The 23,221-nt window shown below is 41.1% G+C and overlaps 1 protein-coding gene across 6 annotated transcripts in view; it reads right to left on the minus strand.

Moving 5' to 3' along the window:
* Moe (moesin) overlaps positions 1-23,221 on the minus strand; it is a 175,269-nt gene that overhangs the window by 7,232 nt on the left and 144,816 nt on the right. For 5 of the 6 annotated variants that reach the window (XM_076204288.1, XM_076204289.1, XM_076204287.1 and 2 more), the window contains 7 exons: positions 9,597-9,701; positions 9,201-9,454; positions 7,181-7,327; positions 4,261-4,521; positions 3,337-3,514; positions 2,747-2,926; positions 2,564-2,617 (listed from right to left, as the gene is read on the minus strand). In XM_076204288.1, the coding sequence (XP_076060403.1) occupies positions 2,564-2,617; positions 2,747-2,926; positions 3,337-3,514; positions 4,261-4,521; positions 7,181-7,327; positions 9,201-9,454; positions 9,597-9,701 (1,179 nt within the window). The remainder of the gene's footprint in view (positions 1-2,563; positions 2,618-2,746; positions 2,927-3,336; positions 3,515-4,260; positions 4,522-7,180; positions 7,328-9,200; positions 9,455-9,596; positions 9,702-23,221) is intronic. The other variant, XM_076204286.1, reaches the window with a different exon arrangement.

Consider the following 23,221-nt stretch of genomic DNA (forward strand, 5'->3'; position numbering starts at 1 on the left):
ATCCATCTCATCCTAGGACGTCCCCTCATGTTCACTCCCTCCACATCTGCCTTCCATACCTCCTTTACTAGTCTTTCTTCACTCATTCTTTCCATGTGTCCAAACCATCCTAATACTCTTTCATCCACCCTATCTCCCAGCTCCCTTTCCACCCCTGTTCTCCTCCTCACTTCCTCATTTCTCACTCTATCTAGCCTAGTAACCCCCATCATACTTCTCAGACACTTCATCTCAAACACATTCAAGTTCCTTCTCTCTTCCTCTCTCATGTTCCATGTTTCTGCTCCATACAGTGCTGTTGGCACAATCACTCCTTCATACAGTCTCCTCTTAGCATCCATTCCCAGATTCCTATTCCTCATTACACTTTTTAAACCACCAAGGCATTTACTCGCTTCTCTCAATCTACATTCTACCTCCACCTTCACTCCACCCTTTCCTGCCACATTTGCACCCAAATATCTAAAACTATCCACTTCCTCCAGTTGCTCTCCCTTAATGCTCACTTCCAGATTACTGCCACTTTCACCCCTTGTACATCTCATCACCTGCATAATAATACTTGCATTATAAAAAATAAAGTTGCCGCTGTATTGCTCGTTCTCTCTTTCACCCGTGAATTTTGATAACCATAGAAAATATGAAGCCAGTTTACAGAGTATGGGGTTCACGCAGGTACAACTACAATAAATATAATCAAGACGCCAACATCGGCATCCTTGCGTACCCACTGGCTCCTCATGACGCCTACGTAGGTGTCACCATATGGTAGGGTTTAAATTCTTCTATGGCATTTGCACTCACAATTGTTTCATCAAATTTGTTCCACACATCCACCACTCTGTGTGGAAAGCATTTCCCCCCCTTCCCCAGATCTCTTCTATAACTATCCCTTTTGAGTTTTTCAAGTTACCTTGTTTTTCTTCTATCCCATTTTAGTAAGTCTTCTCTGTCAAGGACTTCCATGCCTTTCATGATTCTGTAAATGACCAATAGATGGCCTCTTTCTCTTCTTTGTTCCAAGGTTGGTAGTTCCAGTTTAGACAATTTTTGCTCATATGTCAAATTTGAGTGTGTTGAGGCCATCTTTGTTGTTACTCTTTGGAGTGGAGTGGAGTGTGATGGAGATGGAATGGGTGGGAGTGGTTTTTATGCCTTTGATTTTTGGCTACTTCCCTTATTCCCTTATAAGGGGGGAAAGCCTTTGGTATATGTATGTATCTAGCTAACATTGTGTTTTTCTTTAATACCAAATACTATACACTTTTTTTTATCTACTGTGTCTCTGACCCAATTTTCTTTCTCTTTAATTACTTTAATGACTGTTTTCTATGCATTTTGTTCCTCTTTTGTTGTACAATTTTTTAAAGGTATTTTTTGGTTTTCTTGATCTACTTTCCATTGATTTTTTATTTCTTGAAGATACGTCTCCTTTATGGTATCAACTTTTTCGGTCACTGCTTGTATTTGTTTTTTTTTACTTTCTCTTTTCAAAGCCTCATTTTTGTTAGTATTTTCATTTTTCATCTTTTTGTTTTCATTTTTTACTACATTTAGTTTTTTTTTTTTTTTTTTTTTTTTTTTTTAGGTGATTAAGCTATTTGTCTTGGCATTCTGGCTTTTCAACTTACTCATTTCTCTATACATTGCCCTGCATTCTTTTAGATCTATATCTTGTATTAACTCTATAATCTCTTGATCTTGTGGAATATTTCTATACCTCCCCCTTTCTAAATCTATACCTTTACCTAGTCTTCTACCTTATCTTGCAAAGCCAGAAAAACAAAATTTTTCATCATACCTTTGGTTACATAGTGGCATCTCAATATTACATTTTTTTTTTTTTGGGGGGGGGGGGGGATGACACCTAATGGCAATTCAACCCTGCTCACATCTAGTCCTCTTTTAATTGATTCGCTATATTTTTGTCTGCCTTCACCATCCTCCATTTCAATTTCTTTTCCAATCAGTGAATTTATTCTAATAATTCATTTTGGGCACTGCAAAGATTTCCCATTAAATGTCAGGAACCTTGGATGCTCACTGACTGAGCAGATTAGGGTGTCGTTATTTGCAGCAGAGGTCGAGATGACGACGATTCAAATCCTGCTTGGGGCAAGTTGAACTAAGGGCATAGTTCATTAAATTCCATGCTACAAAGTCCACTGTAAGGGACACTGTCTTAACCTCTCAATTGGGGGGAGTTTGTGACATAAAACCAAATCAAATCACACTAATGAAAGAATCTACAAACAGTCTTGTTTGACTTCACCAAACTGCTGAGAACTACTTTGAAACCTTTAATGATTATAATTCCTTCTACACAACCAATTCTTCAGAATGTGTAAACTTGGTATAGACTGAATGTCTATCAACATCCCTACTTTACATGGGAAAGGGCGGGTAGAATCAACAACTCAACACCGAGGGATTTGGGGGTGTATTCACAGCCAGGAACTTGGGTTACTCCCAAGGCTTTAGTTTGTGCACACATCCAAAAGGTATTAAAAGAGGACCCAACATTAGTGTTCACATGGAGAACAGGTTGGGTGCACATCTTTACCTTACCACCCACGCCTACACGCTTCCTCCCTTCAGTTAGGGTCAGCTTCAAAACCTTTGGTCAACAGTGGGAACTGAATCAGTGTTATATCTTTTAAGTACCTATGTATACTATTTTCACGATATGAGGCTTAGCATTACATAAGCCCACTGCAATGAAGCTACAATCAGGTCCAAATATTACCTGCAGCCGACGTGTCTCTTCATCCTTGACATTAACTTCCTCTTGGATACGCTGGACTTCCTTCTGCTTGTCTTGAATCTCCTCTTCAAGCTTGGCCTTTTCAGCAGCCTCCATCTCCTTGGATTCTTCTAGACGGATCATCATGGCCTGTAGCTCATTCTGCTTCAACTCCAACTCATCCTGTGAATAAAAAAATAAAAAAATTATTCCACCTGCACCACTTGATAAGTTAGGAAGACGTACTTGAGAAAGAATGCAAAGAAGAGGGACATAGGAGTGACTGTATATAGAACACTATATGAGGCAGAGTTGGAATTTCTATCACCAAGGGATAAACCTCATATCACATGAAGGGATACACCTTACCAGGGATGTAGCCAAAGTTAAAAGGCACATGCCTATTCCCATTCACCAGATAAAGGTAAAGAAGATTAAGAGAACATCTGAATATATGTGACAAAATTTTGAGAATATAAATGTTAAAAGAAAGAATTGTATGAAGAATGTGCAATTCAAGGCAAGGTTTGATAGAAGCATAGCTCTAACTGCACATAGTACAACTAGGTAAACAAACTAGTACACACACATACCTTTGCGGCCTGGAGTTGACGCAGTTGTTCCTCTAGGCGCTTGATGGTGTCCTGTGCATCAAGGAGCTCCTTTTGGCGCCTTTCCATTTCCTCCTGCATTGAATTCAGACGTTCTTCATATTCCTTCTGTTTCCGTTCTGCCTCTTCCCTCAGTGCAATTTCCCTTGCAAGCTTTTCCCTGGAAGAAAGACCTAGGTTGAATCACTGTCATATAGAATATCTAACAAAGGGAGTATTCTTTGTGGGATGGGCAGTGAAACTGCTTAACCAAGATCCATTGACTACCTCAGGAGTCATGTTTAAAAATATTCTTCATAAATTACCAAGATTATTTTAACTTTAAATGACTAGGATACAGATATCGATAGAAACTACTTGTCTGTGAAACAAAATGATTCATACATATACCTTCACTGCCTCCCATTCCTCTCTCAGCTTCCTTTTTTAGTGCTCATTTCAAATTTAGGCACATAATGGTGCGAGCACAAAAATCCACTCCTTAAAAGACAAGCCCTATGCTATTTGTTTCCTTGAGACCTTCATATCATACTCAAGTGTATCTCCCTATGTCCCTCCCTACATTTTGGGTATAACTGGAAGCATGCTGGCCTTATGCTCACTTTGTTGTGGGTTTGAATCCCACAGTCCTCTCCAATTTCCATCTGTAATTGTTACCTGCCCCTACTGTCCAAGCACACAGGGCTTTGGCTGTAGCTACTCACCTCCTGATATGCTCATAGACTGTTTGAGCGTCTGAATTCTTAGACTGGCAGAAGTTTTACTAATGCAAGGAACTACTTAACAGTTTCTCAATAGAATTATCAAATCGTTAAGATAAATCAAGTTATATTTAGGAAGGAAACCTCCCCCACTCCCTCCTCCTCCTTTCACTTCACTCCCACTCTTTCTTTCCCCGCTTCTTACCTTTCCTGTTGCTTTGCCAACTTCTCCTCACGGGCTTGTGCCTTCATCTGTTGCACTTCAATGGTGTCAGGTTTGCGACGCCTCATGTACAATTCATGGTTACCCATACACAATGCTAAGATACGTTTGTTGATGCGCAGGCGTGGTGCAAAGAATACAAAATCAGGTGCCTTCTTGTCAATGGGCTTGATTACAAATTTGCGGTCATTGAAGGAAATGTTGCGAATTTCTGACCAGGGGAAGCCAATCTTTGGAGTTAACCTGTAGAAAGCAAAGTCAATATATCAGATAAACTAATAACCTGTAGGCAAGCAAAGTCAATATATCAGATAAACTGATATTCTAGTTTCTCTAAATAAGCTTGGGTGTTCTTAGCAGCCCTGTGGGGGTTGACACTGGTCTCAAGACTAGGCCTAAGATCTTTTATTATCTTACAAGTGTATTTCTCCACCTTTTCACAAAAGGAAAGCCAAGAGAAATTAGGAAAGATGAAGTGAAGGCAGTTATTAGAATGATGAGAGCAGGTCAGGCACCTGGGTTGGATGGATGTCATGCAGTGTCTAAAAAAGGGACTGGTTGGTGAGGTGGTTTAATGTTTGTTTAAAACAGGTTAGAGTGCCGGAGGATTGGAGAAGTGCATGTATAGCTCCACTTTACAAGGGAAAAGGGGACAAATGCAGGTGTAGTATGTAGTTAGGAAAGCTTATGCAAGGGTTTTTATTGAGAGGATTAGGATGAATGAAGAATGGTTGTGTATGGATGATGCTGTGATGCATGAATGGGAGTGGGTGGGGGATGGGGGTGAGGGAGTACACGTGAAAAATAAATGAACACAGCCCGAAGGGATTTCTCCCCATTTCCATTTCTGCATGGGGGGACAGCGAAGTGGGTTGCCAATTTAATGAAGCACACTTGCTGTGGATGTGCTGTGTCTTGCGATACTGCTTCTGAACCAAGGCAATGGGCATGATGCAGGGATGACAGTCATCCAGGAGGCGCCAAGTTAAGAGGGGTGGGGGTGGATGGGAGTGGAGTATGTGGGGATGGATGGGAGTGGAGTATGTGGGGATGGAAAGGATAGGAGTGGATTTTGTGCCTTTGTTTTGGCTACCTCCCTTATAAGGGGGAAAGCCTTTGGGATATGTATGGATTTGGAAAGGTTTATGACAGGGTAGACAGGAAGGCACTGTGGGTGACAATGCAGATATATGGGATTGGAGGAAAGGTGTTAAGAGCAGTTGAAGAGTTTTTACGAGAGTATTAGAGCCTGTGTTAGAATCAGAAATGGAGAGAGCATGTGGTTTGAGGTACAGGTGGGATTTTGCCATGGATGTGTTACGTCGCCTTGGCTGTTCAATTTATACATGGATGAGGTGGTGCAAGAAGTAAATGCAAGGGCAATGGGCCAGGGATTGGAGATGGTTAAAGAAAATAAAAGTGGGAGATAATCCATTTGTTGTTTGCTGACAACACTGCACTTGCAGCAGGATCAGAGGAGGGATTGAGAAAGTTAGTGACAGAGTTTGGGTGGGTGTGCAAAAGAAGTTGGAGAAAAAACAAAACAAAAAAATGTGGGTGTGCAAGGGGAGAAAATGGCAGCAAATTGGAAGTGAGTATTAAGGGAGAGAGACTGGAGGAATTGGATGATTTTAGATACTTGGGTGCGAATGTGGCAGGAAAGGGAGTGAAGGTGGAGGTAGAATGTTGATTGAGGGAAGCAAGTAAATGCCTTGGGGTATTAAAAAGTGGGAATGGATGCTAAGAGAAGATTGTATGAAGGAGTGATTGTGCTGACAGCAATGTAGGGGGCAGAAACATGTAACATAAGAGAGGACACGAGGAGTTTGAATGTGTTTGAGATGAGGTGCCTGAGAAGTATGATAGGGGTTACTAGGCTGGATAGAGTAACAAACGAGGTGAGGAGGAGAGTGTGGGTGGAAAGGGAATTGGGACAAGAGTTGATGAAAGAGTATTGGGATGGTTTGGACACATGGAAAGAGTGAGTGAAGAAAGATTAGTAAAAGAGGTGTGGAAGGCAGAGATGGAAGGAGTGAATATGTGGGGGCAACCAAGGATGAGATAATGTATGGAGTAAAAGGAACATTGGGAAAGAGGGAAATGTCTGTTGAGGAGGGAAGGGAGACAACAGAAGATAGGGGCGAGTGGAGAATAGTGGTGTATGGATGATGCTGTGATGCATGGAAGGGGGTTGGGGATGGGGGGGTCAGGGAGCATATGTGAATGATATTTTGACACTGCCTGAAGAGATTTCTCTCAGTCTTCTCTTTTTTTCTACATAAGAGGATGGAGAGGAAGGTTGCTGATTAAATGAAGGGGCCTTGTAGTGGATGTGCTGTCTTGCTACATTGCTTCTGACCCAGGGTAGCAGGTGAGGTGCAGGGATGACCAGTCATCCAGGAGGAGCCAAGAAAAGAGATAGGGAGTGGTGGTGAATGGGAGTGGAGTATGTGGGGACGAAATGGGTGGGAATGGATTTATGCCTTTGACTTTGGCTACCTCCCTTGTAAGGGGGAAAAAGCCCTTGGTATATGTATGACCATATACATATATTGTACACATTTTAAGATTGTTATCTCTCCACAGCATCAGGAATCAGTCCTTGGGCCTTCCCTCTAATTTCCATGGGATGAAACTTTCAATGGATTTTTTGAGTTGTATTAGTGTGAGACTGTTTCAGTGTCATTGGCTTGTAGCAGTAGTATGAAGCACATGCCAGTGAACTCTTATGTAAATTAGGTGGAAATACAGTTTAAGTTGATAAGAGCTTAGGCCTAATCTGCAAACCCACATTCACTTGACAAAATTCTAAAGCCTATAATATTACAAAACATTCTTGACAGAAGTAAGCTAATCTGCAAATAACCTTATCTACCCCATACAAAACATCTTCTGTACTTACTTGTCATCCTTTTCATAAATGTTTAAACCAAGTGCATCGACACCTAACCACAGTTCTGTTCCTTTCTTATTTTTAATATCAAAGTAGTTGACTCCATACATTTCCAAGTCCTGTGCCAATTTCAGGTACTCCATCATGGCATCTTCCCTGTAAATCAGAAAAATAATAAAATAATTTTTAAACAAAAAACATAAGGTGGGGGTTATGTCTTTAAAGGTAGAGTAGTATGCACACACACACATGTGTGTGTGTGTGTGTGTGTGTGTGTGAGAGCGAGAGAGAGAGAGAGAGAGAGAGAGAGAGAGAGAGAGAGAGAGAGAGAGAGAGAGAGAGAGAGAGAGAGAGAGAGAGAGAGAGAGAGAGAGAGACACACACACGCACACACACACACGCACACACACGCACGCACACACACACACTCTTTGATATCTTTAGTCCCTCCCATGGTAGGTGGCATTCATTATCAGTATAATTAGTTTAAATGTGTTTGAGATAAAATGAGAAAATCTGGTGGTTGCAAGGATGGATAGAATAAGAAATGAGATGAGCAGCAGTGGAAAGAAAGCTGACTGATAGGGCTGATGAAAGAATAGTGGAATTGTTTTGGCACATAGAATAAGCAAGGAAAGACTTACAAAAAGTGTGTCAAAGACAGAAGTGGATGGAGTGAACCTGATGGGAGGATTGAAAATGAGATAAAGGGATAGGATGAAGGGGACCTTGAGTAAAGGGGTCTGTTGACAAGGGAAGTGAGAAGACAGAGATTGGTGTGAGAGGAGAATAGTTGTGAATGAACTACAAAACTGGCTGATTTGCACTAGAGGACAAGGGACAGTTGTCATGTAAATAAAGTGGTGGGGCCCTGTAGTTGTGCTCTATCTTGCTGCATGACCAGAGCAGTAGGCTGGGGACAGGGATTTTAGTCCACAAGGAGCTAAGATAGAAGGGAAACAAATGGGTGATGGATCGGAGTGGGATGGGTGTAAGCCTTGACACCTTGGCTTTCTCCCTTGTAAAGGGGAAAGAAGCCTTTTGGTATCTCTATATACATTTTTTTCATCATCATCATTATTGTTTCTATAGCACTCCCTTAGCAGCATTGGAGATTGTAGCACATTTCAAACTCCCTCTCTATATCTGGTTTATATTCCTGGTATTTCATTTTGCCACCAGGCTACTTTTATTCACCTACCACCCATTCATTTCTCCCCGTCTTCTCCTTTTATGCATGGGGGACGGAGAGGGGGGTCGCTGATTTAATGAAGCAGCCTTGCTGTGGATGTGCTGTGTCTTGCGACACTGCTTCTGACCCTGGGCAGTGGACAAGGTGCAGGGATGACCCATCATCCAGGAGGTGCTAAGATAAGAGGGAGGGTGGAGGGGTGTGGAGTGTATTCAGGGATGGAATGGGTGGGAATGATTTTATGCCTTTTCCTTTTTGGCTACCCCCCTTGTAAGGGGGGAAAAGCCTTGGTATATGTATGTACCACCCATTCATGGAAAGAACGACTGAAGAAAGACTAGTAAGTGAGGTGTGGAAGGCAGAGATGGAAGGAGTAAGCATGAGGGGTCGACCTAGGATGAGATGGATGGATGGGGTAAAAGGGGCTTCGGGAAGGAGGGGATTGTCTGTTGAGAAAGGATGGGAGAGGATAGAAGACACTGCTTCTGATCCAGGGCAATGAGCGAGATGCAGGGATGACCTGATATCCAGGAGGTGCCAAGATAAGAGGGAAGGAAGAGGGTGGAGGGATGTGGAGTATGAGAGGGATGGAATGGGTGGGAGTGGTTTTTATGCCTTGTTTTTATGGCTACCTCCCTTATAAGGGGGAAGAAAGCCTTCGGTATATGTGTGTACCACCCATTCAGCACCAAAAACGTAAATATAAATACAACTTTTGGACCAAGTCAGGGACTTCAAGGGCTTTCAGTGCAATTACAGTATTGATTTCATAAAATGCATTCAATTCCACTTCTCATTTAACTCTAAAACCATTACAGAATTCCAATAAAATATTACCTGAGCATTCCTCTGTGTTCATGATACCAATTTGTAATTCTTTCTTCCCACTCCTCTCGAGTGAGTTTGTGTTGGTCCATGACTCTCTGCGGAAGCAGTCTATCATTGGCAAGGAAACCACTCCTCTGCAGTTCAGCATTATGGTCTCCATACTTTGCCTGAACTGCATAGGAGGCCAGGAGGACTGATGTCTCCGGAGGACAGTAGATCTCGTCACTTAAAATGGCATTTTTAACTTGCAGATAAAATAACCTCTGAAATAATCAAATTATGTCTCAGGGTGGAGTACAAGACAAAATCTGTTCTTGTATCTATAAGAAAGTACCACATTAAATCAATATCTATACTTTATTACCAAGGAGAACAATCACAACTGAATCAGTATCATTCTCTTACCAAAGTAATATCTTGGATTATTTCTTCTGCGACATCTTCTGGATAGAATTTGGCTCTGAACTTGAACTGAAGTGGCGTCTCTTTCTTTACATCTTGAGACAGCACCTGAAATAGAAATACAAGACTATAAATGTCTATGTTACCCTCAGCCACAAGATTGTAAAACACAGTTAAACCCTTTCACTGTTATTCATGACCAATACATTTGATATGGCTGAGACCACCATCTGAAGGGAAATCTTATGTGTCCAGCAAAAGAGGTTCAACATTGTTTCAATTGACACTATTTCATGACACGTACCTAAACATTTGTTCTGGCTACTGCCAGTGGATGGGTCAGAGGGAAAAGGATAGGGAAGGGAGAGAAAGGGAGGTCAGGAAGGCAGGAAGGAGGGGGAAGAAGCAAAACAAAAATGCAATAGTGTTCTAATGACCAAACATTCTTGTAATGAACCTATTGAACAAATAGTTCAGCATCTATTCCTTCAATAATTCATTTCTCAAAACCTGACTCATATTTTCCATCCAATGCCAGTCATCTGCCCAAGCTGCCAAGCTGTGGCCAATGGCAACAATTTTAGCTGCAGATATATTTTACCTTGAACATTTACTGCAACAGCAATACACTCAAAAACTTTATTTGATATCAAATACCACACAAATTATGCTTTACATACTACATAACAAGTCTAGCATACTACTTATAATGACAAACTAAAACACAACAGATGTATTATGCATCACAAGGTAATTCCAATATTACAATTCAATTTTAAGGGTGGCATTAAATCTGATATTATATACATATATATATATATATATTCTTGTGTATTGTCAATTTTCCTGACAAGGATTTGGCCATTTGGGGGGGTGGGCAAATACCAGTTCACCAAAATCATACATTAAATTTTCAACATTTCATCTGCATAGACATCATAAAAAATCTGCAACATATAAAATTACAATCATACAGAAATAAAGAATGTGGATGGTTACAGTGATATTTAAAACTTGAATTTGCAAAAATTTTACAAGTACAGAAAATAAACGAGATTTTAATGCTACAGTAGGAAACGAGGTAGAAAGGGTAAATGGAAATTTTGGGTACATCATAATAGAAACTGTTTGCTATTATGTGAAGGCAAATGGTAATTATGGGGACCCCCCGCCCAAAATCTTTTTTTCTGAAGGATCTTGCTGATTTTTTTCTGTGTGATATCTAGGTCTGAGAAAACCTTCACAGCATGAGTTTTATTCAGATCTGACGAGTAGTTTTTTATTTTTTAATAAAAAACCTAAAAAATACCATATTTTTGGGCTTCTTTCAAATCCTATCTCCTCTTACAATTTTTATTCGATGTCTTTCATTTTACAGCAAAAGAATCTTCTACATATATAAAAAAAACAAAATAGAAAGCTTTTTTTAATATTTTTGTTTAACGCCGAGGAAAAAAAATATAAAAAAAAATTATCGAAAAAAACGCAAAATTTTGACTGACACGTTATTAAAAAAGATTTATTTAACATGCAAAAAAACTCTCTATTTCATTTTTTGTCATTTATCTAGCTATTAATAGAGACCTCATATGCAAAAATCGGTTGAAAATTGAGGGAGGAGATAGACTTTGAGTGTCAAAAACTTAAGTTTTTCAGAAATGAGTGTTAAAGTTTTTTGTTTCCTTAGTTTGACTAAATTTTACATTGGACCTCCGAAGACCCATTGAAAACAGGTTCCATTGTATTTTCATGATGATTTTGCATCTTTCAAGTAACTCAGGCACTTTGTACCCTCCTACAGTGTAGGATATTATTCACTCAAAGTGAGGGTCTCATAAGCCGCCACCTCACTCTTTGTTGCAAAGTTTGAGTTCTTGGTCTAGAATGACCCAGCAAGGTAGTCTGATTGCTGGGATTCAGCTCTCTTTCTTTTCTTGGGTTTCCTTTCTGGTGTTGGAACAGGCTCTTGCTGCATCAGGGACATCACTGTGAGGTTTGAGATTCTAAACCCAAGGTGTTGCAACAAGGAGGCATCCTTGTAGCCACTTGTTAGCAAACAGTTGTTTGCGTAGAGACAAACTTGTCTGATATAGGTGTAGAGGACAGAGGATCAGGTGCTGAGGATGTGGATGTAGATGGATGGGAGAGAGCTGCTGGAGGGAGTACTAGTGGTGGTGGAGGAGGTGGTGATAACAAAGTTGATGTTGGGGTTCTTTCTTTCTCCCCTTGAGTTGCTAATGTAGACGTTCTTATCTTCTGCAAGTGTGCCTTTTGTGTGTGCATGGCTAATATCTTCAAATATCTCTTCACTGAAAAATAGATGCGAATTTCACACGGCAAATTAGTGAATGTGGCAAGCTAACATGTACATGTCCTTTACTTTGTAAGGCTCAGGCCACTGCCAGTCGTGCAGACTGAACTTCCTCACACCACATACTCACGTGCATGCCGGACGTAAGAGAAAACTTTATGAGTGCATCAAACGCAAAAAAATAGAGTAAAATATGGTCAAAACCTATGTAAACAATGGTCGTGCGCAGCATGTGGCTGCCGGGGGGGAGGGAGTGTAGGCCCTTTAAACCCTTTAAAAATGGCGGTACGATAAAAACACTTTACCAGCATCTAGAGCAAGATCCCTACTATGTATTTATGCAATAAAAAAAAAAAAAATCGAATTTTTCTTAAAAGTACCTGAGGTCTTAAGATCAAAAACACGAGCATCTTGGATGTCAGCAATTACGAAGATAATTGACTTTTATAACAGCTTGTGAATATTACATTTACAACATTCATGAATGAAAGGATAAAGAATTTTAAATTCAGGCTTCTGGCAGGCTATATCTATGGGTTTCTCCAAGGTTCCCCAGTAAAGTTTCCAAAGTATGTAGAGAGTGACAGGCTGCCACTAACTAATCCCTTACAGTTCTGATCCTGGCCATCAATAAGCCCTGTTCCTTTTGTTTACAAATTCTTATGCTTACCTCGTTTAGTAACCCCAATTAAAGAAAACAAGATTAGTATAATTTACTAGTCGACTTCTGATTGTATTCAGGAAAATTTTGCTGGCATTAATGCTTATAAAGCTGACTCACTACAACATATTGGAACACTACATCTACATTCACATCATGTATTTCTCCTTCACTGTGACTAAAGGGTCTTGCAAGGGAGAACCAGGGCACAGATTTACACTCTTCATTGAATACAAATTTTATATACTTTCCTTGAGATATTGTCGAGATCTTGGTTCAAATTGGACCAATGACAGGTGCCTCCAAGTAGTGATCCCAATATGTGAATGCCAGAAAGCATAACCTTCTTACTACCCATCTTCAAAACCCATCACCCCTCCCTCACCTCCCTATAGAGGTGCAACCCTGAGTGGCTGGCACTCTGTCATGGGACCAGACCCAGGATCTCTAAACACTCGGACAACATTGCAGATAACTACCCAGGATGTAACAACACTTCACCCCATACTATACAACACATTATGGAAGACTGTATTGTACACACTCACATATGCCAAAAACACAGCATACACCCTATAAAGCAGGGGTTGTTGTTGTTGTCGTTCCCTAGACTGTCTGTCCAAGCAGTCCCGTCTCCCCAAGGAATGGCACAGCCGAAACTGGGTTTTCCCACTAATCCTTTATAGTGTATGTTGTGTTGTTTGCATGCATGATTGTGTATAATGTAGTCTTCCATTATGTGTTGTATGGTATGGGGTGAAGTGTTACATCCTGGGCAGCTGTTCACAATGCGGTCATCCAGCCTCTTCTGGTAGCTTAGAAGTGCTGGGTGGTGGCCGCACCGCAGTCTGGCCAGGTGGACTCTGTCCTTTCGTGGGAGAGAGGATTCAGAAGGGTGGATATCAGGGGGTCTGGCATGCAGCAGTGTGTTGTCTTTCAGTGTGTTAATGGAGCGGTGAGTGATATGATTATGAATATGTTTCCGGAGGCTGGTATTTGGTGGTTGTGGAGGAAGAGAAGAGAGTATCTGTGTGTGATACAGGTCTTTGGGTGTTGTATTAATGTTTCTTGGTGTGTGTGGGTGTTCTGCTATGTAGTGTAGCGGGTGTGATGTGTTTGTGGTGGCTGCGGTAAGTGTTTGTGGTGGCTGCGGTAAGTGTTTGTGTGCCTCTCATGTCGAGGTGGTCCTTGACTTTGAGGACTTTTGTTTCATGGTGTAGATGGTGTGTAGGTGTTGTATTTGTGCAGCCTGTAATTGTTTTTAGGGCTTTGTTTTGTATGATTTGAAGGGTGTTGTGGTGTGTCTCACTGAGATTAGGAGCCCATGCAGGACTTGCATAATTCATCACTGAGCATATGCATTGTTTGTATATTGTTGTATTAGTTTCTTTGTTTTGTCCAAATGTTGTTCCAGTGATTGACTTAAGTGCGTTAAGTCTAGGTGTGCATTTGTCTTTTATGTTTGTAATGTGTTGTTTGAAAGACATGGATGTATCATATGTTACACTAAAAATTTTCGATGTGTTTGTGTGTGGTATTAGAGTGTTGTTGATGTAGAGATGTGGTATGTATTTGTGTTCTTTTGTCCAGTTGGTGAGAAGTGTTGCTGTAGATTTGGTTGGAGCTATTTTGAGTCTGTTTGTGATGAACCATGTGTTGAGTGTATCAAGGTATGGCTGGATTATTTCTGCAGCTTTGTCTGTGTTACAATCTGTGCATGTGATTGTTATGTCGTCTGCGTAGGAAGAGATTTGTATTTCTGAGGTGTCTGGTGTGGGTAAGTCATGCATGTATAGATTAAAGAGCATGGGGGATAGAACAGAGCCCTGTGGTACTCCATTCTTAATGTTTAAAGCAGGGGTTCTTAACCTGGCCTTAGGGGTCTGTACATGGGTTTCAGGGGGTCCATGAGGGTCAGGCAAAAATTAACATTTATATTCACTATAAAGCCCTCATTCTTGTCCCAACCTTGTCACCTAGTCAAAGACCACTTCACAATATAATTATCATATTCAAGGGGAACAACAAAAACCTCATTCATCAGATCTGTTATGCACAAGGACTGTATTTCATGATTATGTGAACATAACTTTTTGCATAAAATGGAGTGCTTTTTTTAGATCGAGTGGGTACACAAGGATCCCGGCATCGGCGTCTTGATTATGTATTTTTGTAGTTGTACACGAGTTACCCCTGGATTCTGTGAATTGGTTTGATTACATTTTCTGTGTTTTATTATTACTCAAGAGTAAAAGAGAATGAGTAATACAGCAGTGAGTTTATATTTTATAATGCGAGTTGTGTGAGGAAACGTACATACGGCATCTGATGCTGCGAGTGAGAATTTGACTCTTACTGAAGTGGTTAAGAACCATTACTACAGAAGATTTGTGGGAAAACCTTCCTCCAACTGTGGTATTCCTCAGTGAGACGGGACTGCTTGGCCAGTCTAACAGGAGGTCCTGAGAGGATGTAAAAGTCATATCCCTGCTGCCCACTTTCAAATCCAGTCACTTCCTCACTTCCTTTCAAGGATGCAGCCCCTCCTTCAGACTGGGTCCAAGAACTCAAACAATTTCAACTCTATTTCCTCCAACTTCAAACAAAATGAGAGTTGAAGAGTGTTGACAGTCCCCCTCCTACTACTCTTAGCCAAAGACATAGAAACAATCCCATACTAATACTACAAAGAAGAGAGCAGCCCAATATTTCTTCTCAGAGAAATCTGTAGGAAGGCCTTGGGAGTGCTGCCAGCTGTTGTAGGGCTGCAGGTTTACTGGTGGCAAAACTAAAGGTAACAACAAATTCCCAGAGAGAGATCTATGGCAGGGTCTAAGGACATTTCACCGCCAATGTAGGCATGGTTTCCGGCAAGTAAAACTTAAATTAACAATCATATTGGTTCAGAAAAGCAATCTTAACTTTCAGTGAGTGAGTGAGAGAGCACATATCAATGTACACTACACACATGCACACATACTTGAAGCTCCACGTACAGATTGAAAAAAGGATGTGGGTCTCCCCCAGTCCTACTCTGATCATTGTGTGTAAATCTCCTCTCCACAACCATGTCTGGGCTTAAATGACTCGCATTCATTACATCAGATAAAGCTCTCGTTCACTTAACTTCAGCTCATGGGATAAGAATAAGTTGTGGTAGTAAGCCACACACAATATATACATGTATGTATGTATGTGTATGTGTGTGTGTGTGTGTGTGTGTGTGTGTGTGTGTGTGTGTGTGTGTGTGTGTGTGTGTGTGTGTGTGTTTACCTAGTTGTATTATATGGGAAGGGAGCTATGCTCATGGTGACCCATCTTTGTATCTTTCAGCATCGAGTTTGTTCTTAAATTCTTGAATAGTGTTTGCACGCACTATTGCCTTATCTAATTTATTCCAGGTATCCACCACTCTGTGTGGGGAGCTTTATTTTTTCAGATCTCTTCTATAATTATCCTTATTGAATTTTTTTCATGTCCTCTTGTTTTTCCGTTGTCTCATTTTAATAAATCATCTCCATGTAGGATTTCCATTCCTTTCATGGTTCTACAGTCAGTAGATCTCCTCTTTCTCTTCTTTGTTCCAGAGTTGGTAGTTCCAATTTGGACAATCTTTGTTCATATATTAATTTGCAGTGATGGTGCCATAGATCTTTGTCATTGCTCTTTGTATTCTTTCTAATTTCTTTATATTCTTTTTAGTACTGGGTGTCCATAGTGTTGCAGCATACTCCAGTTTTAGTCTTATTAGTGTAACTAATATTTTCTTAATAGTTTCCACATCCAAATAGTCAAAATGCCACTTTCATTGACCTTAAAAGGTTGAAGGTTTCTCCAACTATTTTATATGTTTATTCAGTGACATGTTTTTGCTGATTACTACTCCTAAGTCTCTTTCTGAACTCACTTTTTTTTTACTTCTTTTTCACCAATTTTATAATTTCTTGATATTCTATTTTTACTTTTTCGAGTCCTGCCAACGGCGAAGTTGAACTAAGGGCATGGTTCATTAAATTCCACACTACAAAGTGGCAGCGTCCTAGCCTCCATATGGGGGGGGGGGGAGTTTGTGATGTTAAACCATATCATCATCAACTTTTTCCAAACTCCATTATACTAACTTCTTGATATTAAAGTTCACTTCTCACTTTTGACTCCATTGCCAAATTTTGTCTGGGTCTATTTGTAATGATTCACAATCTTCCTCTGTACTTTCTTTTAGTATTTTGCATCATCTGCGAAGAAGTTCCCACAACATTCCACTTCTCCATCCATGTTACATTTATATATATATGGCAAACATGATTGGAACCAATACCAAATCTTGCGGGACACCATTTATCATTTCTTCCCAGGTCAAGTATTTGTCTCTAATTACAACCCTCATTTTCCTCCTAGTCAAGAAGTCTTCCATTCATTCCAATAATTTTCCTCTGATGCCACCTATTGATTCAATTTTTCTTATTAGTTTCTTGTGTTGTACTTTATCAAATGCTTTTTATTGATCTAGAAAAGCACAGTCTGCCCCTCCATCCCTTTCTTGTATTATTTCTATTAGTCTTGAGTAGAAGCAGATCAAGCTTGTTCTACATGATCTTCCTTGTCTAAATCCAAATTGATTTGGATTCAGTATATTTTTTCTTCCAGATCATGTACAGGGAGAATTATATAAACATATCCAAAAACCACAAAAGAACCATGTGCAACTGTATGCACATGGACATCTATTTTATCTAACGCCACTTTATTCCTGAATCCACATGCAAACATATATTAAATGACTGGAATTATATTTACCAAAGTACCCTATTAAAACTCATACAAACATACATATACCAAAGGCTTTTTCCCCCTTACAAGGGAGGTAGCAAAAAACAGGCATAAAATCCACTCCCACCCATTTTATCCCTAACCTACTCCACTCCCCTCCACCCTCTTATCTTGACACCTCCTGGATCATGGGTCATCGCTGCATCTTGTCCACTGCCCCGGGTCAGAAGCAATGTCGCAAGACACAGCACATTCACATCAAGGCCGCTTCATTAAATCGGTGACCACCCCTCTCCATCCCCTCATACAGAAAATGAGAAGACGAGGAGAAATCCCTTTGGGCTGCATCAATTTATTTCTCATACCCCCATCCCCCACTGACTCCCCCTCATGCATCACAGCATCATCCATATAAAACCATTCTCCATTCACCCCTATCTTCTGTCCTCTCCTGTCCTTCCTCAACAGACATTCCCTTATTTCCTAATGCCCCTTTTACCCCATCCATCCATCTCATTCTAGGTCAACCCCTCATGTTCACTCCTTCCATATCTGCCTTCCACACCTCATTTACTAGTCTTTTTTCCTCATGTTCACTCCTTCCATATCTGCCTTCCACACCTCTTTTACTAGTCTTTTTTCACTCACTTTCAATGTGTCCAAACCATACCAATACTCTTTCATCCACCCTATCTCTCAACTCCCTTTCTACCCTTGTTCTCCTCACCTCTTCATTTCTTATTCTATCCAGCCTAGTAACCCCTATCATCCTTCTCAGGCACCTCATCTAAAACACATTGAAACTCCTCTTCCTCTTTTATTTTCTATGTTTCTGCCCCATACAGTGCTGTCAGCACAATCACTCCTTCATACAATCTCCTCTTAGCAAACATTCCCACATGTCTAATTCTCATTACACTTTTTAATCCCCAAAGGCATTTATTTGCTTCTCTCAATCTACATTCTAACTCCACCCCCACTCCTCCCTTTTCTGCCACATATGCACCCAAGTATCTAAATCTATCCACTTCCTCCAGTCACTCTCCCTTAATACTCAGTTCCAGTAGGCTGCCACTCGCTCCCCTTGTGCATCTCATCACCTTACTTTTACCCACATTTATCTTCAACTTCCTTCTTTCACACACCTTCCCAAACTCTGTCACTAACTTCCTCAATCCCTCCTCTGATCCTGCCACAAATGCAATGTCATTAGCAAACAATTACTGGCTTATCGCCTTCTTTTCTCCAGTTTCTTTAACCATCTCCAATCCCCGACCCACTACCCACCACCCCATCCATGTATAAATTGAACAGCCAGGGTGACATAACACATCATTGATGAAGTCCCACCTTTACCTCAAACCACTCGCTCTTTCCATTTCTAATCCTAGCACAAGCTCTACTACTCTCATAAAAACTCTTGACTGCTCATAACAGCTTTTCTCCTATCCCATATATCTGCAATACCTCCCACAGTGTCTTCCTGTCTACCCTGTCATAAGCCTTTTTCAGATCCATAGAAGCACAAAATACATCCTTACCTTTTCATATAGCTTTCTCACATATCTTACTACAAAAGTCTGATCTACACAACCCCTACCTGTCCTAAGCGCACACTGTTCCTCACTAATTACTCCCTCTGTTCCTCTCCTAATCCTCTCAATCAAGACCCTCCCATATGCCTTCTCAACTACAATTAACAAACTGATCCCTCTGAAACTACTACACTCACACTTGTTCCCTTTTCCCTTGTAAAGCGGAACTATACAGGCACTCCTCCAGTCCTCAGGCACTCTACCCTCTCTTAAACATTAAATAATCTCACAAGCCAGTCCACCATCATTATACCTCCTTTTTTCACACATTCTGCAAAGCATGCATCCAACACAGGTGCCTTACCTGCTCTCATCTTAACAACTGCCTTCACTTCATCTTTCTTTATTTCTCCTCCATTTTCCTCACTCATCACGGTCATTGTCTTTGAGCTTCCAACTGCAATTACCTTTCCATCCCTATCCTCCTTCACATTTAGCAACTCCCTAAAATACTCTGCCCACCTTCCTCTCACTGCCTTCTCTTCCATTATTATCTCTCCATCTACACCTTCAACCTTTTCTTTTCTACTCGATTCGCCCCTCTTCCTCTCAATTTCTTCCCAAAACATTTATCAAAACTCACCAACAAATAGGCTCCGTGAAAAAAGAGAAAAAAAAGAGAGAAAAAAAAAAAAATCCAAACTACCAATACAAGCTCATTATTTTCCCCAAGTCCATTAAACACAAGTTGTAAAGTCAGCACAGACAGAAATTCAACTTTAAGAAAACTACATTAAAAAACAAATTCAACAGCTTTCTTTAACTTTATCCTTCTCACAAGTATGATGAAACCACTTCCCTCAGCAGATTTAGAACAAAGTACATTATGTTAAATACTTTTTCTATTAACAATTAGCTTTACACATGCAAATTTCGGTCCAAAAATCAATCTGAAACAGGGTAGTTTGTTGCCTACTCTATCAACTGCTACTGTGTCAATGTTACACAGTGATACAGTCTACACCACCAAACCCCAGAACATCCATACTTTGTGAACCAATGTTAAAGTTTATCTACACTGTACGAAGCACTACATAGTTTATAAACCAAGAAAGATGACTTCTGTGCTCCTTTGCATCACCTGGGCCTTGGAGTTGGAAAATCTGTCGTCCCTCAATAATGAATGTCAATCCAACTCTTCGGTTTAAAGTTCTACAATCAAATATTTTCTAGTGGCAATTATGCTTCTACTTGTAGGCCTGAGGGATCTACAGCTGGTACGGACCCAAATTCTACTCCTTACCCAATGTGTATTAAACGAGGTCTTAAACTTGGTTCTTGGGAAACGCCACACGTAGCGGCCCACTCGCCATGCAACCGTCTGTTGGCAAGAAGGGTGGTTAGCATAGCACCAGCAACTCCCAATCTTGACCATTTCCTTTGGTTCCAAAGCTCAAGACTTCTACTCAAAATGTGCTTAAAACAAGTGGCCATACAAAGAGCCCAAAACAACCAGCTCCATTAGGTGTTTTCACCTATGAATTCCTTGGAAAGGCAACTTTATTTTATTTTTTTTTATTTTTTTGGGGGGGGATTAATAACTGATGATTTTCCAAACTGAGTACTTATACACCTCAGTCGCTTAATCCCACACTCGCCAACCTCCACTTGTGCAGACATTTGGACCCAGGACATAAACCCACTTCAAGAACTGACCCAGGACGTAAACCACCAATTCCCAAAGTGGGTTTATGTCCTTGGCATAAACATCCAGACAAGTAGTGGTTGGTCAGTGTGGGATTAAGAGACCAAGGTGTATGATCAAATGCTTTTGGGAGTCACGAGCTCCTGCATTAGACAGGATAAACTGTTAGTGTTGAAATGATGATGGAAATAAAATTATGTATGGAGGAGTCTGTTATTGTTTCATGGTCAGCAAAGCCAAACCCCCAACTTAACAGCTAAGTTCAACATCCACATGCTAGTTCAAGCTAAGTTATAAATTAAGTTACTGCATTATAGGGCTTTTTGTAATGCTACAAAATTAATATCTATCAACAAAATTGTTCTGTTTAACAAGAGCAAAGGGAGCAATGCACAGAGTTGTATATAAGTGGCATGGCCAGCTAAATAATTTCACTAACAATTTAGTCTAAAAAGGTCTATAAATCACCAGAAAAAACTGTGGATTTCAGTGCTTTACAGTGTGCATATATGCAGGAAACACTAGTTGTGAAGAACAGACATTAGTGAAAACTAATACTACACATTGTGCTTCCAAATCTTTAAAGACCAACCAAAACAAGGTACTCAACTATTTTGTCACCAATAATCACTGCTCTTATCCTTGAGGTCAATTTTATGTTCAAGAGCTGGAGCAGCTGAGGTGGCAACAAATTTTATGAAGTGATCGGAATTATTATTTGAATGGAAATTTGTCTCTATTAAAGAATGCTTAGGGACTGGTCCATTTGGACTTCACATAAGTACCTCGAGTAACGACTGCATAAAATGTATGTAATCAATACCCCACAAGGGGGTATTGCAAAAGGAGGGAGAGAGGGTGAGATATAACTAACTTTGTCCATTATATTTTATATGGGAAGACATCTGTTATTGGTCAGAAATAAATCCAAAGTACGTTATTCCGTCAAGAGGTGCATGCGTGCAATAAACAATGGCCTTGGACACGTGATCGACACCTATTACCCTCAAGAACTAATACAGAGCCTTATTTGTGGAAAATAATGTGACTACACAGGCACACCATCCATTTTTTCCACGACAGTACCAGATTGCAGTAGTGAGTGTGAGTGAGTGAGTGAGTCAGTGAGTGAGTGAGTGAGTGAGTGAGTGTGTGTGTGTGTGTGTGTGTGTGTGTGTGTGTGTGTGTGTGTGTGTGTGTGTGTGTGTTTCCCTAATAGTAATTTGCAGGAAAAACGGTGCTCTCGGTTGTGCGTGCGCATGTTTGATGAGTTCACGTGCTTGTAAGCAGTTGTTTTTGCTCGCCCTATGCGCGCATGCAGCGCCCGTGGGCGACACCGCGTGTCACGCCGCACGTCGACACGCTCGAATTCTCGTTCGGACACGTTCGCGTGTGCATTCAGACTTCCGTTGATCCCCGACTGACAGACAGACAGACAGACAGACTGACTGAATGGCTGACTGGCCCTTCCGCATACTTGGCTTGATCAAAACTAGTGCAAAAATAGCGATATTTTACTACGGATTTCTCAGCCTTCAGAACCGTTGCACTAACCCTTCTCTGACACGGTGAGAGTGTATTAACACACACAACGCCAAAATATACCCAAGAAAAAGTCACCCAAGGCAGTGGGTGGAGGTGGAGGTGGAGGTGGAGGTGGAGGAGGAGGAGGAGGAAGAGTAGGTCCAAGAGGAGGGGATAAGGTGGTGGAGGAAGAGGAAGAGGAGGAAGAGAGGGGAAGGGATCCGAAAGTATCCGAAGTCGGGGAAGAGAGGGACCAGATGGGAAAGAATTAGGTTCCTGCTCGGGCGCCGGCGATGACGAGTTTTGTAGCTGTGCACCAGCCAAAGAAGAATTGCGGCAAAGCTCCCCCCCCCCCACGACGACTAGGCGCTGCGTTCCATGTGAACAACATACACGGTGCGCAAATTCTTCAACGACTACGAAATGATAATGCAATTTACAGGCGCGATGGTGTCCCTCTATTTGGAAGTGCTGGAGAGAGAGAGAGAGAGAGAGAGAGAGAGAGAGAGAGAGAGAGAGAGAGAGAGAGAGAGAGAGAGAGAGAGAGAGAGAGAGAGAGAGAGAGAGAGGAGAGAGAGAGAGAGAGAGAGAGAGAGAGAGAGAGAGAGAGAGAGAGAGAGAGAGAGAGAGAGAGAGAGAGAGAGAGAGAGGGGGGGGGAGAGAAAGTGTCATCTACTCTCTTAGCAGTTCATTTTGTACTACGATCACATTTCCTCGCAGTTGAGTAGTTTCGCCGTTGAGAACTTCGTCCGCAGCTTCAGGTCAAGGATCGCCTTTGGGCAGCACTGATGCACAACACGAATCGGTCTAGCGATCTCCCGTTCTGCTCTCTCTCTCTCTTTTTCTTGTGAACTCTGAATTCGACAACAGATGCATTATATGGTCCTCCCGTCCTCAACTGCTGCGTTACTACACATCGCCTTACACCATGAGCAGCAAACCCATCTTTATATCTACACAAACACACATTCCTTAACTGTCCTTGGTACACAGTAATACTTTTCCTCATAACGTCTTTTCTTCAACACCGCCAACCGGCGCTCTGGTATCCACGTACGAACAAATGGTGGAGGTTGTTCAGCCCCCCCCCCTCCCGAACCCTTTCTCGCCACAATGGTTCCC

This window comes from Oratosquilla oratoria, chromosome 21 (genome assembly GCF_046742065.1).
Source record: "Oratosquilla oratoria isolate Oo_2021 chromosome 21, ASM4674206v1, whole genome shotgun sequence".
NCBI lineage: Eukaryota > Metazoa > Arthropoda > Malacostraca > Stomatopoda > Squillidae > Oratosquilla > Oratosquilla oratoria.